Genomic DNA, 23444 nt, shown 5'->3' with positions numbered 1-23444 from the left:
GGTTCAATTCCGCGTCCGGCCATCCTGATTTAGGTTTTCCGTGATTTCCCTAAATCGCTCCAGGCAAATGCCGGGATGGTTCCTTTCAATGGGCACGGCCAACTTCCTTCCCCATCCTTCCCTAATCCGATGAGACCGATGACCTCGCTGTCTGGTCTCCTTCCCCGAAACAACCAACCAACCAACCAACCAACCGTACATCTCGCGCAAAATAACGCCGGACCGGCGTACTAGAATAGCGGCGGTGCGTATATCTCGCGCAAAATAATGCGGGACCAGCGTACTAGAGAAGCGACGACGCCCGCAGCTCACGCAAAACAACGTGAGACCAGCGTACTAGAATAGCGGCGGTGCGTACATCTCGCGCAAAATAACACGGGACCGGCGTACTAGAGTAGCGGCGACGCCCGCAGCTCGCGCAAAATAACGTGGGACCGGCGTACTAGAATAGCGGCGGTGCGTATATCTCGCGGAAATAACGCGGGACCAGCGTACTAGAGAAGCGACGACGCCCGCAGCTCACGCAAAATAACGTGAGACCGGCGTACTAGAATAGCGGCGGTGCGTACATCTCGCACAAAATAACACGGGACCGGGGTACTAGAGTAGCGACGGTGCGTACAGGTCGCGCAAAATAACGAGGGAGGGAGGTTTGTAGGTAAATGAGTGGGGAGAACGGATTTAAATTGGTATGAAGTGTTACTTATTCACTAATTGCATTAAAGACTATAACTCGTAAAATCTTACTGCTGGTGTGGCACACATATTAAACCTACCAGCAAGCTTCAATACAGCGCACCATCCGCTGCCGCTAAGAAGTGAAAGATTTATTCCGGAAAGAGTGTTTCGTATTAGCGAAAAAAAGTTGTTTATTTTGAGACAGGAACGTGTTATTATTTAAACTTACTTAAATGTCTGTAATTAATAATTTTTATACAAGTTGCTCCTCTGGACAGACACTTGAAACGTCAGGTTTCTGGTTGTATTAAGACTTAAAGTTTGTGTTCTGCCTTACGGCGGGTCTAGTCATGGGGGAAGCCTCGTCAGAGAGGTCCACCGCATGAACGTCTAGGGAAGGGATTCCAGCGGTGGTTTCCCGATGCCTTTCACTAGTGATAATGAAATGATAATGAGGGCAACACAACACCCAGTCGCTGAGAAGAGAATATCTCCGACCAAGCCGGGAATCGAACCCAGGCCCCTTGGCGTGACAGACCGCCGCGCTGACCACTCAGCTATCGGGGCGGACCTGGTTGTATTAATGTTTCATAAATGCGCCACCAAACTTGCGAAAGGATTGTCTTCAGGTTAGGACCGGTTTTGGAAGCCTACCTACTTACATAAAATTTATTAGTGGATCGCAATTTTTCAGATTTCTTTTTTATCTCTCGTATTCTTTTATCCTCTAAATAACTTCAGAGAACAGCTGCTGTGGATTGTTTCTCACCCATTTTTTTATCACGTAGCAGACTTTCACATTTCCTGAAGAGTTCTTCCTCGTGTTCAAAATTATCTTTGCTGTTAACTAGACAAAAAGTGTAGTTTGTTTACCGTTTTCAGAGAAGAAAGCTTTGCTGTTACTTAATGTACAACCGTAGCCAAACACACAGTTTGCACGTGGCTCACCTTTCAATGGAACACCGGCTGCATTCACTACCTAGATTGCAGCTGAAACTGGTGAGTACACATGCAGTAGGACGAATTTCCTAATGATGTACCACGACTTCAAAAATTCATTTCAGCATATTCTGAAAAACTTTCAATGAAATGAACCAATTGCAGTTATTATTCTTCTTTTAGTTTGCGTTAACCGCGTTTAGGACAAGGTCAAATTTATGTTATTTTAACTTTGCTGCCTGATGCCCTTGCCGTAGCCGCAGTAATCTATTACAAGCGGAAGGGAAGTCGCGTACGTCCCCTGTCCGTGATTCGTGTAAATTCATTCTGTGGCCTCGTGTTTTATCTGATTGCATAGCGTACATTTTCAGGTGGAAAGTGGGGACCGGCCCAGAATTTTCCTAAATGAGCATGGGAAATTGCCTAGAATCCACACCCAGCCTCTCCGGTGCCCAGCCACTGTCGTTGACACGGCGCGCGAAATCTGTCTTGGTGTGGCTCGTTTTTCCGTATGGAAAGCTAGCTGCGCTGCACTTTACGCTCTACGGGATGCTAAATTAACCAGCTGATCAGTTCGTTTAAGAACGATTAGTTCCATTATACAGCTAAAATCATGTTTGTGGCCAGGGCGTATAATTAATCATTCATAAACGACAATTTAAACTCCGGATATTTTTGTAATCTAGCAACGAAATACAGATTTGAAATAACACAGCCATGCTGTTAGTTAAATGTTTCTGCGTCAGGGGTACAGTCCAGTCCGTTAATGTTAATGGAGTTTCCAAATACTGCTTTACATTTCTCGACAACAGTTCATGACTACCATTGTGGACTGTAGAACTTCAAAATTATTATAGGATGCTACAAACACCTGTAAACGTTATTGCACACTGTTTTTACTGTATTAAGCTGACATCGCTTAAAACGTATAGCATTAGCATAAGCGTTGCGACCCGCCGCATAACGCGTTTCAAGTTTCGATACGACACTGCCTCACTACAGACGTACATTCCGCCAGAGAGTCTGGCACCCGTTCGTTCTGCCAACGAAGGGCATTTCGCGGCCAGTGTCTCATTTGCAAACTATTAGTGCCGGCGGCCTATATTTACGGATGACAGTATTCAAATAAGATTCATGAACACAATTAAAATTTCATAGGATTACCAGTTTCGGTTTGTGGTAGCCATCATTTGATCAGTATGCAGAAATAAATGGATCTAATTTTCTCATAATTACACACATGATATTGTATCTATGCTTTATAGATCTAGAAAAGGCATATGACCGGTTTCCTAGGAGAAAGTTATTGCGTATTCTACGAGATTATGGAATAGGATGCAAACTTTTGCAAGCAATTAAAAGTCTTTACATAGATAGTCAGGCAGCAGTTAGAGTTGACGGTAAATTGAGTTCATTATTCAGAGTAGTTTCAGGGGTAAGACAAGGCTGCAACCGGTCTCCACTGATGTTCGTATTATTTATGCATCATATCTTGAAAACAATAGACTGGCTGGGCGAAATTAAGATATGTGAACACAAAATAAGCAGTCTCGCATGTGCGGATTACTTAGTTGTGATGGCAGATTCGATTGAAAGTTTGCAAAGTAATATTTCAGAGCTAGATCAGAAACGTAAGGACTATGGTATGAAGATTAGCATCTCCAAAACGAAAGCAATGTCAGTGGGAAAGAGAGATAAACGGATTGAGTGCCAAATAGGAGGAACAAAGTTAGAACAGGTGGACGGTTTCAAGTACTTAGGATGCATATTCTCACAGGATGGCAATATAGTGACAGAACTGGGAGCGAGGTGTAACAAAGCTAATGCAGTGAGCGCTCAGCTACGATCTACTCTCTTCTGCAAGAAGGAAGTCAGTACCAAGACTAAGTTATCTGTGCACCGTTCAATCTTTCGACCAACTTTGTTGTATGGGAGTGAAAGCTGGGTGGATTCAGGTTACCTTATCAACAAGGTTGAGGTTACGGATATCATTGCAGGTACTAGTAGATGGGAACAATGGCAGGAGGGTGTCCACAATGAGGAAATCAAAGAAAAACTGAGAATGAACTCTATAGATGTAGCAGTCAGGGCGAACAGGCTTAGATGGTGGGGTCATGTTACACGCATGGGAGAAGCAAGGTTACCCAAGAGACTCATGGGTTCAGCAGTAGAGGGTAGGAGGAGTCGGGGCAGACCAAGGAGAAGGTACCTGGATTCGGTTAAGAATGATTTTGAAGTAATAGGCTTAACATCAGAAGAGGCACCAATGTTAGCACTGAATAGGGGATCATGGAGGAATTTTATAAGGGGGACTATGCTCCAGACTGAACGCTGAAATGCATAATCAGTCTTAAATGATGGTACACACATGAAGCTTTTGTGTACACAAATATCAACATAAGTTGAGATGAAATGTCGTGTGGCTAGGGCCTCCCGTCGGGTAAACTGTTCGCCTGGTGCAGGTCTTTCGAGTTGACGCCACTTCGGCGACCTGCACGTCGATGAGGATGAAATGATGATGATTAGGGCAACACAACACCCAGTCCCGGAGCGGTGAAAATGTCCGACCCCGCCGGGAATCGAACCCGGACCCTTAGGATTGACAGTCTGTCACGCTGACCACCCAGCTACCGGGGGCGGACTCAACATAACTTATAAGTTAATACATAGCCTGATAGTATAAAACCATTACAAACAACCTTAAAGTGACTGCGTACTTATTAATTTTAATGCAGCAATGATCCAGACACCTGGTACACATTCCTCACTGAAAGGACCGATGTCAAACATTACTTGACCTGATACATGTGCAGACTCTTTTATTCTGTCTTTGCATGGAAAGGAAAGGGACCCTGCTTGGTAATAATGTCTGAGGACAGTGACAACACAGGTGCTCTACAAGTTTTAACTATTGCAGATTATTATTCAAGGTAGTCATACTTTATGAAATAATTGTCACTGGGTAATGCCAAAGTAAGTTTATAGTTTCTCATTTAACAGTCTTATGATGCTGTAGCTGTGCGGACGACAAGGAACGTAGCCGACGACAATGCTGAGCTGCCGCTAGTGCTGTTGCTGCTGCTGCTGTATGAGAACCGCGAGTCGCTCCAGAGCCACGGATAATTATCGGACGGGCAATAGCTAGAATAGCAGCTTCCTGTCCATTCCTACCGCGCTCTCATTACTCGACAGTTAACGAACTATGCGCGTCTTCACTGGCGTGATCATAGCTCCACCCAGTATCTGCCAGAGCGCCCAACAAACACTTCCGCACTCATTCATGACTCAAACTGCTATGCCTCCTCTGTACTCGCAACGCGACAGACACTCTCCACACCCAAAGATAAAAAACGGGACAGTTGTTGCCATTTCGTCGTTGCTCTCGATACATTTAAATAACGTCACTGATATGTCTTCTTCTTGATCGCCCTAAGCAGGTTCGCAACAATGAAATATTTTCACATTCAGAGGAGAAATTTAGTTATTGAAACTTCGTGGATAGACCTCGCCTTAACGAAAAGCTCCTTTCTTTTAATGATTGGCATCCTTCTATGAACTTTTTCGATGCCCTCCGTGTAACATATGTGGTAACGATACCATATAGCACCTCTGTACTCTATCACAGGACGAACAACCGTAGTTCAAGCAGTCTCTTTAAACTGCAATTCCTAGGTATCTAGGTGACTTGATGAATCTATATACTGAAACTTCCTGGCAGATTAAAACTGTGTGCCGGCCGTAGACTCGAATCCAGAACCCCCGTCTTTCGCGGGAGAGTGCTCGACCGACTGAGCTACCGAAGCACTACTCACGACCCCCCCTGTAAGAAACTAGTGTTAGTTCTGCAAATTTCGTAGAAGAGCTTCTGTGAAGTTTGAGGGGTAGGAGACGAGGTACTGGAAGAATTAAAGCTGTGAGGAGGGAGCGTAAGTCGTGCTTGGGTAGCTCAGTCCATAAAGCCCTTGCCCGCGAGAGCAAAGGTCCCGAGTTCGAATCTCAGTCTGATACACAGTTTTAACCTGCCAGGGAGTTTCATGTCAGCTCCCCCTCCGTTGCAAAGTGAAATTCTCATTCTGGGAACCTATAATTTTATGTGATTTGTCGTCTAATCGAAATTCTTTCTTTTTGTACTTACGTTTGTGACTTTACACTTTTCATTATTTAAAGTCAATTTCCACTTTTTGCACCATTTAGATGTCATGTATAAATCATTTTGCAGTTGGTTTTGATCTTCCGATGACTTTACAAGACGCTAACTGACGGTATCATCTGCAAAAAATCAAAGAGTGCTACTCAGATCATCTCCTAAACTCTTTATACAGATACGGAGCAACAGAGGGCCTATAACACTTACTTGGGGAACGCCGGATATCAATTTCCGTCGATTCCTAAATACTGTGAGCTTACAAATCCAGTCGTACAACTGCGACGACACCCTAGTTCCACGCAACTGGGTTAGAGACCACTTGTGAGGAACGAAATCAAAAGTCTTTTAGAAGTCTAAGAATGTGGAATTAATTTGAGATCCCCTGTCCACAGAACTCTTCAAAATTGGTTCAAATGGTTCTGAGCACTATGAAACTTAACATCTGAGGTCATCAGTCCCCTAGACTTAGAACTACTTACACCTAGCTAATCTAAGGACATCACACACACCCATGCCCGAGGCAGGATTCGAACCTGCGACCGGAGCAGCACAGCACTCTTCACATAGTACGAATAAGGAGCTAGTTGTGTATCAAAAGGAACATATTTCGTGAATCCTTGGTGACTGTTTGTCAGTAGACCGTTACATTTCAGGTAATTCATAATTTTCATACGCAGCATACGTTCCAAAATCCTACTGGATATCCCGTGTTAGTGATACGGGACTGTAAGTGAGCGGATTCCTCTCATTTCCTTCTGATATGGGTCTTCCGTCAAGTGAATGGTTTTATAAGATTACTAATTATAGGGCTATTGTATCAGCATACTCATCGAAGTTGCGGCTATCAGAAATGCAAATACGTAACAAATTGAAAATTTTAAACTGAAATGCATACAGCGAATAAAACTATAGGTCGCTTCTTGTTGGTAGAAGCTCGTTACAACTCACAAACGAAAGACTGTGCTCGAAACTGTTGCTGGGTACGCGAGAACTGCTGACCAACTGGTGGAATGAAGTGTTAAATGATAATATTTATCGAATAGTACATCGGTTCTTGGAGGAACAAAGAGATATTATCAACTTGAATACACAGTAGTAGTGTTCCACAATAATATTTATTTAATATTTCGTTATGAAACGGCTCCCGCCATTGTGAAATGAACTGTTCAAGTCATGGTCTCTAAAGCCAGTTCATAACGAACTGTTGAATCAGTATTACCGTGGAACGTTAATACTGTGTATTCGAGTTTTAATATGTTAAATAATAAGTAATCTTACTCAGAAACAGTGACCTGACGCACGTATTTCTCAATATAGGTGGAACAGCGCTCATAACCTCTTGCCTTTTACTTAGATAAACCGTCTAAAGCCCTCAATATAGATTACATTCAGTTTCACGTTACTATTGCTGCGAGGGCAGCTTGTCAACAACGGTGATGTTACACGGATTTCTGTAATTCCTCACACTTATGACAAGCTGCGCTTCATAGCAATAGCTTCGTGGATCCGAAGATGATGATACGAAGGTTAGCCAAAAAAGAGCTTTCGCTGTCGCCTCGAAGAAAGCTACAAAACTATTATATAGTTTGTTTATATTAGGTACTTGTATGCAGTAGTGGTACACATTGTAATTACCTCGCCACAACAGCGTATCATGTCCCTAGACGAGTGAAAGGAGAATGGGGCACACCGTTCATGATGTGGAACGTTTTGTGGTACTTCGGTTGCTGTACTTGAAGGGGGATACTGCTATCACAATCCGTGCTAATTACGCGACTACACACTTCCTCTGGACTGGCGTCACAAATCCGTAACATACACGGTGCTGCCTCGTTTCGACGGCCTTTGTCAATAGGCATGGACATTCGCGGAATCCAGCGGATGGCGAGTGATTTCCACATTTCCCACTACGGTTACGGTTGTGGTACACCGACTTTCAAGCACGATGAACTCCATGTGTTCTTGCCGCATGCTTCCACCGCTGTGGTGTGGTGATTTCACTTTGTACCACGACTCCAAACGTGTAGGTGCCAACTGAAAAAAGAAGGAAATTGCGTAACATTCTTTTGAAAGCTAGAACGAGAATTTTGTAACTACTGTTTTTGTTTTATGTAGAAAACGGTCATCCAAATAAAACTTAGCAATTGTATGAAACTCCCCTTTGAACAATATATACACGACTGTCCTTAACCTGACACACAATATTTTTAGCGCAACGCAATCTGACTTTCAAAATTTCCTACTAAAGAATGGCCCTGACAAACATTAAACTATACCTTTCACAAATCACTTACCTCACAAAATTTTCGCTGCTCAAGCTACTGCAATACAGCGAGCGCCACTACTGCCAGCTAAATAAAAGATTCAAACAACTGAAGGCACTAACTACTGATAGGGATAGTTAGCAAATGAAAGATATTAATAGAGAACAAACAATGTATTTACCTTGATATCATCATATATAAATATATCAGTTCATGAAAAATTACAAAACTCCGCCATCTCTCTCCCCACATCCACCACTGCTGGCGGCTCACCTCCAACTGCGCAACGCTACGCGCTGTTCACAGCCAGCTGCCTAACACTACAATGGCGAGTATTACAACAATGCAAAGCAGCCACAGACTGCACACAGCACAGCCAGTGATTTTCATATTGAGCGCTACGTAACGGTGCCAATAAGAAAACATAAGCAGCCTACTTACATAGAGAAAACATAAACAGCCTACTTACATAGAGAAAACATAAACAGCCTACTTACATAGCCCCCATGCTCCCCACAAAAATTTTTACAAATGGTGTTGGGCACTGGCCAATACAGATTTGACAAAAATTTTTCACAATTACAGTAACAAAGATATAAAATGCGCACACTTATTGATACAACGTTGGTCAAAAGCTCAAATTTTCTCACAGTCCCTAAAGACAGTCCTAATCGTACATAACAGGAGAATAGCAGTGTTTGTCTCAAAGTCTGAGCAGTAAAAGAAAATGCACACGGAAGTAGTGGATTTCCATGCAGTCTTGAAGAAGTAGTGTTGTCCTTCCAATGGAAAGACAGTGCTGACTCTCGACATGCTGACAGGTAATGGGCCACAACAGAGCAAACCCACAGCAGAGTCATTCGAAGTTTGGAAGAATATTGGTAGGTAGGTCATCACAGAGCAGACCCACTGGAGTCCTGGTAGAGATTGTGGTATTGGTGGGCCACCAGAGGTGCAGACCCACTGCAGTCCTTGTAGAAATAATGGCGTTGGTGGGTCATCAAAGATGTAGACCCACTGTAGTCCTTGTAGGGATAATGGTATTGGTGGGCCACCAGAGGTGCAGACCCACTGCAGTCCTTGTAGAGATATTGGTATTGATGGATCATCAAAGATGTAGACCCACTGTAGTCCTTGAAGAGATGGCCAGCAGCCATCTGATTGTGCAGGTGCACATTCACCATCGAAGAGTCTTGCGGAGAATATAGCAAGTCCATAAACCACCACTTGTGCACTCACAACGTTTTTGGAATTGTCCTTAGAACGAGCAATGCTGTTATCCAGTCCCTTGCTGAATTAGTAACACACGTGCAGACACTAACAGTCCCTACTTCTCACATATTGTCCATATACTATGACCAACAGAAACGTGTGCAGTGAAATGTAACTTAATTTGAAGAACTGGTAACAATTACAATTTGGTAACATAAAAATACAATTACAAAGACACAGAAAACATCATTAAAAACATAATAATACAGATAACATTTGTAGTACAGGCTTTACAAAAGAATAGAAATAAACATATACATCAGTGGAATTATGACATGAGTACATACATAATTTTTGAAACATCAACTTCACACATGAGCATTAAACAGAATAAATAATGTGTAAGCATATTTATAAGGTAAATAACATATTATTAATGCCAATTGTATTTGAGGATAAAAGTATTCCTCATCATAGTGAATGTAGCTTAATATTAAAAGAAAAAAAATTCTATGAAACTACACAGAGACAGGAAGAAAACAAATACACAAGGGTACACACACACATAGTGGGATAACACCAATAGGAAAGGACAGGGTTCGTTTTCAGTGTAACATGTGGTACTGCAGTCCAACCCAAAACTTCATATATCTTTCGTCTTATTTCATCCTTTGTTTCCACCAAAAAAATCCTATCCAAGCATGCTTTCTGTATTTATTTCACATATTTCTTACCTCATTATTTATTTCCAAGAAAATCCTACCTATACCTGCTTTCTGTACGGTTTTCGTATAGATTCTCAATGCATTTCTTCCAATTCATCGCAACTCATTCTCTTCTATAGACTACCCCCTCTTAAGCTAACTTAAATCTACTGAGCTCAGATGCTAAACTAAGGGACGAGGCAATGCAGCAGCACATAAAACAATTAATACAAACAGCAATGAAAAGAATGCAAAATGGCAAAGCCAGCAGCAGTAAATCTAATTTACAGATAAAATGCAAAATTACAACTAATATGAGCCAATGTGCAGCAACATGAAAAATCAATGAGTAGTAAAATTGGCTTAGCAGAGTAATGTAATGTGAAATTTAGTAGCACTATGCCTGGCAAACAGCAACAGCAAATGCAATAACTTATATCTAAACATGACATAGCTCAAGCAGAAAAAATATTACAGTAAAAACAACAATGCAGATAAGGGAAATGTATAATCACATCTTAATGTCTATGTAATTAAAGTGGTGCACCACAAGAAGTTATTCTACCAAAAAGTTACCAATTACTTGAAAAGAAAATTATGAATGCAGTTACTAGTTCCTTCTTATTGTTCTTTCCTTTCCAAGTGCTCCTTTTTTTAAAGAATGTGGATCATAAAATAATTATTTAATAGATCTGTTGACAGAAAGTGTTCCCATTAGCAAATGCATTTTATTTTATAAAAGCAATGCTGCAACACAGCTGGAAAACAGATATCAAATGAAATAAGCAACTATGAAAAGCAAAGCATAAAAATATCATTCAGTAGTCATGTGACATTTCATAAGTTAGTAGCTCTCAACTCTCGTAGAAAGACGCTTGTCGTAATCAGGTGTGCAGATGTACGAATATTTCCCATCAATTCATAAGCATTTCAGTAATTAGCACAAAGTGCGAGTAATCATATGTTTTCAAGTAACGAGGGTGTCGCATTAGCGATGAAAGGCACACCCTAATGGCTTGTTCTCCAGGTGTTTGACACGTCCCACGTCCCCTTTTTTTTTCTACCTGTGCCGCTGAAAAGGGCTCGCAATAATGGCTTTTTCTCCAGGCGTCTGACACAGCTGGGTGCCCGCGACGCATTACGTGCAGGTGGTCACTTAACTTTCGTACGGAAATATTTACGACAGCAGCTTCTGCTACCGTTGAAGTCTCATTTAAAAATATTTCACAGGTCAAGAATTAGCGTTGCAAATCTGTAGAAACAAAATCCTATAAATATAAGTGTCCAAAAAAAATATTCGTCAGCATTGTGATACAGTCACACATTTCATAACTCTTAAAGTACGTTTCTTGGTTTCCAACATCCTTTTTCACAAGTCAGCGTCCCTAACCACTATTCATTACTCCTTACCTTATTCGTCGACACTTCTTCAATATTGCATCATAACAGATAAGTATCATAATCAAATAACTCGTATAGCATCAGCCTATTAATCATAAACATACCTCAGCAGCATAATACACATCGTCGTCGTAAAAATAACATCATAACACCTCAGTCAAATCTCAAAATCGTCGTAACTTCCTCCAATAATTTCTAAGCCTAAAAAAATTCTCTGCTCATGTCAAAAGTGTCATCTGCCTCAAATGTACTTTAAAAATCATGAATCCATACCAAATACATCATTCAAAGCTCTCATAGTATCACAATGGTTCCAAAAAAAATGAAGAGTTCACACAGTACAGACAAAAGACAATTTCGTAAGTGTGAAGTTATCCAACAGTGTAATTATGTAAACACCTGTCACTGATGTAGTAAAAAAAAGTTTCTTTCTCTGTTAAATGATCAGATAGCTGTGTAATTTGTGTGTTAGAGAAATATGGTACCGATGTGTAGAGTTGTATAAGCAAATACCATATTAGCTAGGGTTCCTTGTGGTTGCCACACACATGGTACACAAAGTAAGCGTGTACCCCCCTGAGGATAAATGTAATTATACCCTCAGGTGTTACAAATTACAGCAATGGAATGAAATGTATCACGGAAAACTTTCTTTGTAATTAAAAAATCTTTGAAAATAAGTGTTTTAAGTATAAGATTAATCACTCAAATGCGTGTCCTGTAGCGCTAAATGCGCGTCTTGCTGTAAGATAATTCTGTGGAACTGTCGTAGTTATCGTTCTCTGTAAGCAAGGTTCTGCTAAAGTCAATGTACTTACCTCATGAAACACAAAAGTGAAATGCTTTGCGTATAGATATCTTAGTTATTACGCTTATTGCCGTGATGAGGAAAGTACTGTACAGTAACGTATTGTTATGCCACGAAAAAGGCTGTCTCATTGTTGCTATACCACAAAAGTTACTACTAAAACATGTTTTTCTTCCTAGAAGAATTCAGAAAACTGTGCAGATATAAAACAGATACACTGCAAAAGCAACATTGTAAATTGTCATTCATTAGTAGCGTCGTGATAAAAATCGTGTAGCTGTCACATAAACTAACCTCTGTGTCATCTGGTATCTCTCAGAAAGTACTTTAAATCCGGAATGTGTTTTCAAGTAAACCAAAATATTGCATTAAAATCTCATGAGCAGTACCAGTACATGTTCTATGTATGTAAGCCTGATAGTCGTTACGTAATCGTGCAACTAGCAAGCAAGAACGTACAAATACAACACTGTGTCGTCTGTTCACTATAACAATGCATTCGTAATTTCTGTTTAAATAAGTTCTCATGGTTCTTGGCTGGATATTTAACTTCAAACATTGTTGCATGGTAACAGTTTCTAAAGCATACTAGTAACGTGAAGTGAAACGTTTTATGGCAAAGACAAAGTTAAAAGGCAGATTATCTGTCAATAAATGGTTTTACATGAGAAATGTGGTGTAAACCTTTACTCTTCCTAGTACGCAGAATTTCAACTTGAATGCAATTATCATGCGGTATTCGTCCGTAAAGAATACTGGAATTTTGCTCAAGGTTAGCGTCAATGTTATTTTTCTCTGAGCCAGCCGGCGCACGCGGCTGCCTGCGGTGTGAGTCATTGTCTGTTTCTTTGTTGGCGCGCGTCGTTACTGGGATTAGGAGGCCTAACTTCCACAAATTCGCCTTGCCGAGAGGGCCCAGCTCTGTTTAAAGCTCGCCAGTTCTGATGAAATTGACGTCTGTCGTTATGATCATATCGTCTGTCGTCATGTCGGTAGATTCCGTAGTTTCTTCCTTGTCCGTCACGTGGTGGAGAATTTCTCCCTGAATCGTAACTGTGCGCCGAACTGTTGCGTCTGAAGTTATTCTGCCTCCCTTGATAATATTTATTTTGGTTCCCGTATTGTCTGTTTCTCTGATTGTCTCTGTGATAGTCATTACTACGGAAATGCGATCTTTCTCTGTAACTGTTACTCTGCCAATGGTTGTCATATGGGTGGTGTCTGTTTTGGTCACGATTTGCGTTGTAAGAATAGCCTTGTCGTGTCAAGTTATTACTTCTTTCATCGCGGAATTGCGACGGATGTGACCTGTAATTGTTGTGTTCCTGGTTTCGCGTTCCGCGATTGTCAGTGTCAATTTCTAATTCTTGTAAAAGTCCCTGAAATGCTTCAATGTCGTCTTTGCAACGCCCTGCCAAAATAATATGTCGTAAATGTTCAGGTAATTTGATTAAGCAAATGCGGATGAGTTCTGAGGGGCTGTATGGGTTTGACAGGTACTGATTCTTGTGCAACATGTCTTCAAAATCTTTCACAAGACTGGAGAATTCAGATTGTTCGAAATGTTTCATCATTATGATGCCATGTTTTACGCGGTCTTGTGTGGCTTGAGACCAATATGCTGAGAGGAAGGCATGGTAAAATTCTCCTTCACTGTGGCAATCGTGAATTACCGATCGCATTCTTACAGCTGGTTCATTCTCCAAGTAGCCACACATAAATTCTAATCTGTGCTCCAATGACCAGTTGGGAGGAAAACAATGAGAGAATTGATGGAGCCATGCTTGTGGATGAATGTCGTTGCCAGAATTCTTAAATGTTTTGAATTTACGTGTAGTAATGAACAGCTTATAGTCAAAATCATCATGTCGTCGAGTCGCATATCGGTCATTGTTAGGTCGTGTCGGCCGTTCCATCTCAAAATTCGGTGCACATTGCCAGTTTCTTTCATAACTTCCGAAATGCCCTGTGTTATTATTTTGTGGCTGTTCCGTATTTCTGTATCCCTCTTCCCGTGTTGTAGCGCGAGTGTCCTCTGAAATACGTAATTCTTGTATTAACTGTGTCAGCTGATCTTGTACTTCCCGGATTTCTCTTTGGTGTTGCGTATTAATCTGATTCTGATTTTGTTTGAATTTCCTAATTTGTTCGCACTCTTCAGTGTCAGTGAAGGCTACAGGTCTTGTGTCATTCAGATCATCATCTACCTTTGTAGATAAGTTAGTGACCTGATCCGAAAGTTCGGCTACTTTCTCCGATAGTGAACACATTTCCTCAGTGTGTTTTTCTGAACCAAGTTTCAGAATGTCCATTTGTGTTGAAATCGTATCTACTGTGTCCTTAAAGTTTTCCTGAGTTTTTGCAAGTTGCGTAACCGAATCGGTAGATGCAACTGAGTCAAATTTAGCTTGCAAGGTCTCATGATTTTCATGAACAATAATTTGCAGTTCTTTTATGGCTGCTTCGTGATTCTGTAATGCATTTTCATGCCGCGAAAAAATAGGTTGAAAATGCTCACAAATTTGTGTTTTTACGTCATTACAGACTTTTTGACATTTCGATTCAATGTTATGTAACTCACTAGTTAAATCTTCACGTGTTTGTTCAAGTGTGGTGTCTAACTTTTGAAGATTTTGTTCCATTGTGTCTAACTTTTTGAGATTTTGTTCCACTGTGTCTAACTGTTGCTGTGTTTGTCTCTGGTGTTGTTCCATTGTGTCTAACTTTTCAAGCTTTTGCTGTGTTTGTCTCTGATTTTGTTCAAGTGTTGTGTCTAACTTTTGTAGCTTTTGTCCCATTTGTTGCATTAACTGTAATAACAATGCACTGGTGTCTGAAACATGTTCCTCAGTGCTTTTCGGCAGTGAATTTGCACCGGCAACATTCACATTTTGACAAGCGGAAAACGTGTCTTGACTCATTTGAGAAAACGGTGAGGACGCAAAACCTGAATCTACAGTGTTTGCAAAATTGTGTCCTATCATTTCGGATTCCTGAGGCGAACTGTTGCCGACCGATCGATCGATAATGCTTCCCTCTTCACTAATTGTTTCACTGTCCACGCCATTGTTTGCCGCCCGCTCCATTTCCCTATGCACGATTACCAAATTACTACTTTGAACATCAGTTAATTCATTACTCGGTGGCGCTAACACACTGCTTTCATTTTCACTGTCATTTCTCAGTTTACTTTGGAGCCTAGTATTACGTTTTTCACACGCCATTATTGTCACAGTATTTCACACGACAACACAGAAAAACACAATTTGAAGATCAAAAATAAGAGAACACATTAAAATAGCACTGAAAATAATATCTAGTTAATGGCAGCTGCGAAATACTTGGTGCAAATCTACATGCATGCCACAACTGTTTTACTGTACAACAATGAAAGACTGCAACTACAAAGGAGATTCTCTCTACAGTTACGCGCTAGCAATAAACAAAATCTACACTAATTACACAAACTACAAGAAAAAATCAGAAGATTCCTGTGAGGTATCCTCGGCTAAGGGTCGACATATGAAACTCCCCTTTGAACAATATATACACGACTGTCCTTAACCTGACACACAATATTTTTAGCGCAACGCAATCTGACTTTCAAAATTTCCTACTAAAGAATGGCCCTGACAAACATTAAACTATACCTTTCACAAATCACTTACCTCACAAAATTTTCGCTGCTCAAGCTACTGCAATACAGCGAGCGCCACTACTGCCAGCTAAATAAAAGATTCAAACTACTGAAGGCACTAACTACTGATAGGGATAGTTAGCAAATGAAAGATATTAATAGAGAACAAACAATGTATTTACCTTGATATCATCATATATAAATATATCAGTTCATGAAAAATTACAAAACTCCGCCATCTCTCTCCCCACATCCACCACTGCTGGCGGCTCACCTCCAACTGCGCAACGCTACGCGCTGTTCACAGCCAGCTGCCTAACACTACAATGGCGAGTATTACAACAATGCAAAGCAGCCACAGACTGCACACAGCACAGCCAGTGATTTTCATATTGAGCGCTACGTAACGGTGCCAATAAGAAAACATAAACAGCCTACTTACATAGAGAAAACATAAACAGCCTACTTACATAGAGAAAACATAAACAGCCTACTTACAATTGTTCTAGGTGTTGTCTTTCTTCATTATACAGTACTGGCCATTAAAATTGCTACACCACGAAGATGACTTGCTACAGACGCGAAATTTAACCGACAGGAAGAAGATGCTGTGATATGCAAATGATTAGCTATTCAGAGCATTCACACAAGGTCGGCGCCGGTGGCGACACCTACGACGTACTGACATGAGGAAAGTTTCCAACCGATTTCTCATACACAAACAGCAGTTGGCCGGCGTTGCCTGGTGAAACGTTGCTGTGATGCCTCGTGTAAGGAGGAGAAATACGTACCATTACGTTTCCGGCTTTGATAAAAGTCGGATTGTAGCCTATCGCGATTGTGATTTATCGTATCGCGACATTGCTGCTCGCGTTGGTCGAGGTACAATGACTGTTAGCAGAATATGGAATCGATGGTTTCAGGAGGGTAATACGGAACGCCGTGCTGGATCCCAACGGCCTCGTATCACTAGCAGTCGAGATGACAGGCATCTTATCCACATGGCTGTAACGGATCGTACAGCCACGTCTCGATCCCTGAGTCAACAGATGGGACGTCTGCAAGACAACAACCATCACAGACAGGAGCGTCTGCGATGGTGTACTCAACGACGAACCTGGGTGCATGACTGGCAAAACGTCATTTTTTCATATGAATCCAGGTTCTGTTTACAACATCATGATGGTCGCATCCGTGTTTGACATCACGGTGAACGCACATTGGAAGCGTGTATTCGTCATCGCCATACTGGCGTATCACCCGGCGTGATGGTATGGGGTCCCATTGGTTACACGTCTCGGTCACCTCTTGTTCGCATTAACGGCACTTTGAACAGTGGACGTTACATTTCAGATGTGTTACGACCCGTGGCTCTACCCTTCATTCGATCCCTGCGAAACCCTACATTTCAGCAGGGTAATGCACAACCGCATGTTGGAGGTCCTGTACGGGTCTTTCTGGATACAGAAAATGTTCGACTGCTGCCCTGGCCAGCACATTCTCCAGATCTCTCACCAATTGAAAACGTCTGGCCAATGGTGGCCGAGCAACTGGCTCGTCACAATACGCCAGTCTTTACTCTTGATGAACTGTGGTATCGTGTTGAAGCTGCATGGGGAGCGCTGTACCTGTACACGCCATCCAAGCTCCGTTTGACTCAATGCCCAGGCGTATCGAGGCCGTTATTACGGCCAGAGGTAGTTGTCCTGGGTACTGATTTCTTTGGATCTATGCACCCAAATTGCGTAAAAATGTAATCACATGTCAGTTGTAGTATAATATTTTTGTCCAATGAATACCCGTTTATCATCTGCATTTCTTCTTGGTGCAGCAATTTTAATGACCAGTAGTGTAGTTACAGTGGCCACGGCTGCCTGGCACATTATGTATTTGGTTGTGAAACGACGCTATTTATTCCAATGTAAGTGCGTGCTTGTGTGTGTGCGTATGCGTGCGTGCGTGTGTGTGTGTGTGTGTGTGTGTGTGTGTGTGTAAGACAGGCAGAGAGAGATGGGGAGGGAGGGGGAGAGAGAGAGAGAGAGAGAGAGAGAGAGAGAGAGAGAGAGAGTACAGAGTATACCTGACGTTTACCTCTGCGCAGCTAGTAGGACATCACAAACGCGGTGCTGAGCTACCTGCTGTCTCTTGTGTGCGGCCCAGGATCGTGAGCTACAAGGTGAACATCAACATGCGCTTCCGGACGGGCGTGCCGGAGGGCGTGCTGCTGTGGAGCGGGCGGCGCGACGCGTCCTCGGCCGCCGACTTCCTGGCGCTCGGGGTCGCCGACGGCTTCCTGCACCTGCGCTTCAACCTGGGCAGCGGAGAGGTCGACATCGTCTACAACGCCACGCGCGTCGACGACAACCTCTGGCACCGCGTCAAGGCCATCAGGTGCGTCTCTACACCGTACTGCAGTAGGCGCAACGGGCAAACTGTCAATCAAACTGGTGTCTTTGGAGTGCTCTGACGGTGTAGAACTGGGGACAGGCGGTCAGGTGACACTCCACCGCTGGCTTAAGCCATGGCATCGTGTGCACTTGCAGTCACTTGTAAGGAATCACCACAGTAAAACGAGTAGACGTGCGAATGTCACGTAATTTGTGGCAGCTGTTTTCGTGTCTGTACAGACCTGTGACCAAACCGTTGATGAAGTTGTTCTATTTGTTAGGGCGTAGACCCGGACTGTCGAACGTGTCTAGAAGGAACGGAGTACCACTCACAACCATGTAACATGGCATAAGAAAAGTTAGTTGCCATTAAAACATATTAACCGACAGGTAATGGAGGCGAGTTACATGCTTTGTCATTGACTATCGGTTTCAGAATTGACACGTATTGCCTCTACAGGTGAATGCGGGTCCAACTCAGCTATTTTTCTAGATAACCTGGCGAAGGAAACTACGTACAGAGGACATTTTGAGTTGGGTACCTGGCGAAAGGTGGTTGTTTACAGCGTCATATGATGCTGCTCATCTTCAGTGCGATAGACGACACACACACACACACACACACACACACACACACACACACACACACACAAAACTGGACAGCAACGGATCGGAGACCCGTGCCGTCATTCGACGAGTATTGAATTTGCCTCGTTTCGAATCATGTAAGACGCCAAAATCCCCGACAGCCCAGTGAGACGTTTAACCAGAAATATGTAGACAGCGTAGTTCGGGCCAATGCTGGGTCCCCTCATTCACGTTGCTGCGAAAACAAAAGAACCGTTATCAAAGGCCTGCAGGAGCACGTTCCTAGTTTTACGAACAATTTTGGAAATCTGTGGTAAGTTCCTATGGGACCAAACTGCTGAGATCATCGGTCCCTAGGCTTACACACTACTTAATCTAACTTACGCTAAGGACAACGCACACACCTATGCCCGAGGCAGAACTCGAAGATCCGACGGGGGGGAACGCGCGAACCGTGGCAGGGCGCCATCGACCGCGCGGCTACCCCGCGCGGCTTGACGAACGCCTTGGCACCCTATTGCACTTCAGCTCTCCCATTAGTTCACCCGATATTTATTTCAGAGATAATGTCTAGGTGGCACGTTACAGTCAATGCCCTCTCCCCACCCACCGCTTCAGCTGGATGTAGCATACGTGGACAAAGCTGTTGACTCGCTACCTCGCCAAACTCTGCCTATTATCAAGCAAGAAGGAGGCGTTACACCGCGGGAACACAAATTTCTCCCACTGTCTGCACGTTTACTTCAGCATATCTTGATCTCTTACACGTATTGGGCTATGACTCTTACGCCGACCTATTGAGATTACTTATACAGACGTATAAATTTGGTCTCCCTCTTTTATCTTCGTCCTTTTAGGAAGCTTATCTCTGTTATTCTTTCGTACTTGGTCATCCTCCATCCTACAGATTTCAGCTTTCCATTTCCCTGTGTGTTCTTCTATTTCTTTCTTTTTATATCTACATTTATTAATATAATTTTCTGCTTTTACTGTCGTAGATCGATTTCGATCTTGCCTGTACCCTACTACATATTTGAGAAATCTTATTCTTAGTCTAACCTCGTTTTATTCCAACAGTATTTTATAAAATGTCAGAAGTTTTACTTTCCTGTTGAAGGTTGGTCTAATAGTACCATTCGAGCAGTTACATTTCTCTACATTATGTTGAAATCAATTTCGTATTCATGCGATTTATTGCACCCTAAGTATATTAATGTTATTACATGATCAACTGTATGCCTGTTCATTGAATTTTGAATTACACTTTTTTCCAATAAAATTTCATAATCTTTGGTTTTTCTTCAGATATCTGCAAGCTGTATGAGACAAAGAAGCTTTGTAGTTGTTACGCTACTCTTTGTTAATCTAGATGTCACCAACAATTACCTGTACATCTGCAAATATCATCGACAGTATATAGCCAGGATTTTTAAAATTAAAAGAGTAAAAATACGGTTCATTCACCCATTCCAATAGAATTTCGTTTGTCTAGATATTGAATGGCATGGGTGATGAACTCCACACGTGTCTTAAATTTAGGTTACGCTCTCTCTGTTTCGATTACTTATGCCTCTAATACTTAAACGTGACTGTTAATATATACTTTTTATAACATCTACTACATACTTGGGTAAACCGTTGTCTTCAAGTATCTGACACAACTTGCATCCTTTAATACTATCAAAATCTTCAATGAAATCAGTGCGTAATATATTATGTTTCCTATGTCATTTATTATTTATTTCTGAAATTTAAATGTTTTCTTGCTGGGTAGCGTATTATTGTCTCACATATAGCAACTACTGAAGGGGTGCCTTATGGTGGACTTAACATGCAGACCTGACATTAGAAGTAGCCCTTGAATCACCTTCAGCATAAGATATGCACAAATGATAGTTACAGGCCAGTAGATACCTCCATTTACACGCATAAACACACACACACACACACACACACACACACACACACACAATAAAAGCATATAAAAGAAAGAGTAACACGGTTCAACTATGACTCAGGAAACGTGTACATAAAAGAGAAACATACAAAGAAAAGAAATCAGTTCTGACGTGCGTTTCAATGCGAGTTCTGACTGTAAACCAAAACTCCCTTTTTAATCGCTAGTGACCAAGTGTTCACGACCGATTAGAGGCTTGTTAATATAACTTAACACGGTTAAAATTCTATGTCGCACTGAATGTCAGCTAAGTCGCATACACTTATCATTTTTGAGGTGCATTTGAACGGCACGGCACTTTAATGCACTTGAAGGGTGACATTATATGCAACTCGCGTGGTTGAAGACAAAGCAAAGACAAATCATTTCACGAGAACTTTAACATTTACTGTACAGCAGAACTTCATTGTTTTCTGGTTTAATTTAAGCTTTATGAGTGCTTTGCCGGTAGAATGCACATCTCAGCGCCGTACTGGTGGCAGCGGCACACACGTCTGCTTCCATACAGAACCGCTGCTAAGCTGTTTATCGCTACGTCGATCTCACACGGATATGATCATAGTTCCCAACTTATACAGTTTAGCCAACCCGACCTCATTCAGAGAGACAATTACGCTGTTATTCGTCAATGTTTCTCTACTTATTGTACTAGATTGTTAAACATTCATGATGTTACAAGTAAATACACTGCATTCATCTGTTATGTAGTGTCTCATTCAGCGCTTGTACTTTCACTTGTATTTACTCTCCACTACAAGGAGTAGAGCGGGCTGTTTTACACTCGGCCGACTGCTAACAAAGAAGGGTTCCCATCGGTGCAATGGACTTTTTGGAACTTTGTGTCCGATGATGCACGTTAAGATCCCGTGTATCACAAACAGCGGGCATTCACCTTCGTTGGCCCTCGTTTGCGAGTAGCTGACGATAAATATTTGGAATGTTGTGTGATACGCAAGAGCATTAAGAAAGGCTCTTTGTATAGTCCGGTTGCATGGTGTAGTGGATAGGATAACAGCTTCAAATGCAGGAGGTTGTGGGTTCTAATTTTGTCAAATGCAATACGTGTCTTTTATTTTTAAATTTTTATCAAAATGATTTTGATCATGATTTTTATTAAATTAGTTGAGTTAAATGTAACTTTTTAGTTCTATTCCTCTCTCAAATCAGTTTAACCACCGCACGAACTTTTTCATTTGTTTCATTTTTTCTTTACATCATTCTTTTTCCGATGGGAATTTTTGTTACTAAGAATTAATTATGTTTAACTATTATAATATTCAATTATTAGAAAATTCCGATCTATCAGTTAAAAAACAAAAGAAGAAACAATCTATTTATACTTGTGCGATGGTGTGAAAACTGTGTTTTTGTTACCACATCTGCATTTCTTTTTTTTTGCGTGGTAATCGTCATATATGTAAAACATAACCAAAATATCTACTGCACTGTGGACAAAATAACGCAGATGAAAATTTTTAATGAAAGATGGGTTTATAAGTAAAACTAAACACAAGCAAAATGAGAAAGATATATAATGACCTCAATAATGTGGAAGAAATAACGGGCTGATAAAACAAAATTAAATCGAACTTAATAGGTGAAATTAATTAAGGCACATGAACCAAGATTTCAAGTGGAGAAGGAATGATAGAAATCAAAATGAGAGCAAATGAAGAAGTTTATATTATGATTAACATTTTTATATTATGATTAACATTAAATGATAACGGAATGGAATTAAAAATTAGATTGAAATCAATTAATAGAACAAAAATGATGATCAAAGTCATCACGATAAAGATTTAAAAGTACAAAAATAAGAACTTGCTGTATTTGTTCAGATTCGAACCCACAACCTCCTGCATGCACACAGAATTCCGAATACTTTTCGTCAATTACGCAAAAACGAGAGCCCACCGGGGTGAATGGAATGCAGTGTATGAAGGCTGGGATCTTAACGTGCATCACCGTACAGACAGTTCCAAACAGCTGATCGCACCGCTGGGGACCTGTCTTGTAAGTAACGCGTCTTTACAATCGATTATTAGGGAAGCAAGACAGAGGGGCTTAGATTTCCTGCATTTACCTGAACCCGACCAAAGACAGTTTCCCAAAAACGGTGAATTTATCCTAGGACAACGTTCTCCATTGTCTCAGACGAAGATTAAGTTTATGTGTTTGCTTATTGTGAATGTATGTTGTGTTTCTACGTGTGGGTCGCTGTAGGTGTTACATTTTATTTTAATTTTCAATGCTTTTCGTTCCATACTCCTAACAAGGGAACCTCTCCATCGCACCCCCCTCAGATTGAGTTATAAGTTGGCACAGTGGATAGGCCTTGAAAAACTGAACACAGATCAATCGAGGAAACAGGAAGAAGTTGTGTGGAACTACGAAAAAAATTGGCAAAATATACGAACTGAGTAGTCCATGCACAAGATAAGCAACATCAAGGAGAATTGAGCTCAGGAACGCCGTGGTCCTGCGGTTAGCGTGAGTAGCTGCGGAATGAAAGGTCCTTGGTTCAAGTCTTCCCTAGAGTGAAAAGTTTACACACTTTATTTTCGCAAAGTTATGATCTGTCCGTTCGTTCATTGACGTCTCTGTTCACTGTAATTAATTTAGTGTGTGTGTTTTGCGACCGCACTGTAAAACCGTGCGATTAGTAGACGAAAGGACGTGCATCCCCAATGGAAACCGGAAACATTTGATCGCAAGGTCG

The 23444-nt window shown here is 41.5% G+C and overlaps 1 protein-coding gene across 1 annotated transcript in view; it reads left to right on the top strand.

The window, feature by feature from the left end:
- Window positions 1-23444, top strand: part of LOC124616216 (pikachurin-like) — a 976895-nt gene that overhangs the window by 935367 nt on the left and 18084 nt on the right. The window contains exon 12 of the mRNA XM_047144519.1: window positions 17951-18181. Within this exon, the coding sequence (XP_047000475.1) occupies window positions 17951-18181 (231 nt within the window). The remainder of the gene's footprint in view (window positions 1-17950; window positions 18182-23444) is intronic.

The sequence above is a fragment of the Schistocerca americana genome, chromosome 5 (assembly GCF_021461395.2).
Source record: "Schistocerca americana isolate TAMUIC-IGC-003095 chromosome 5, iqSchAmer2.1, whole genome shotgun sequence".
Classification (NCBI taxonomy): Eukaryota; Metazoa; Arthropoda; class Insecta; order Orthoptera; family Acrididae; genus Schistocerca; species Schistocerca americana.
Note: the sequence above shows the minus strand (reverse complement) of the source record. Positions and strands in the feature narration are given on the sequence as shown.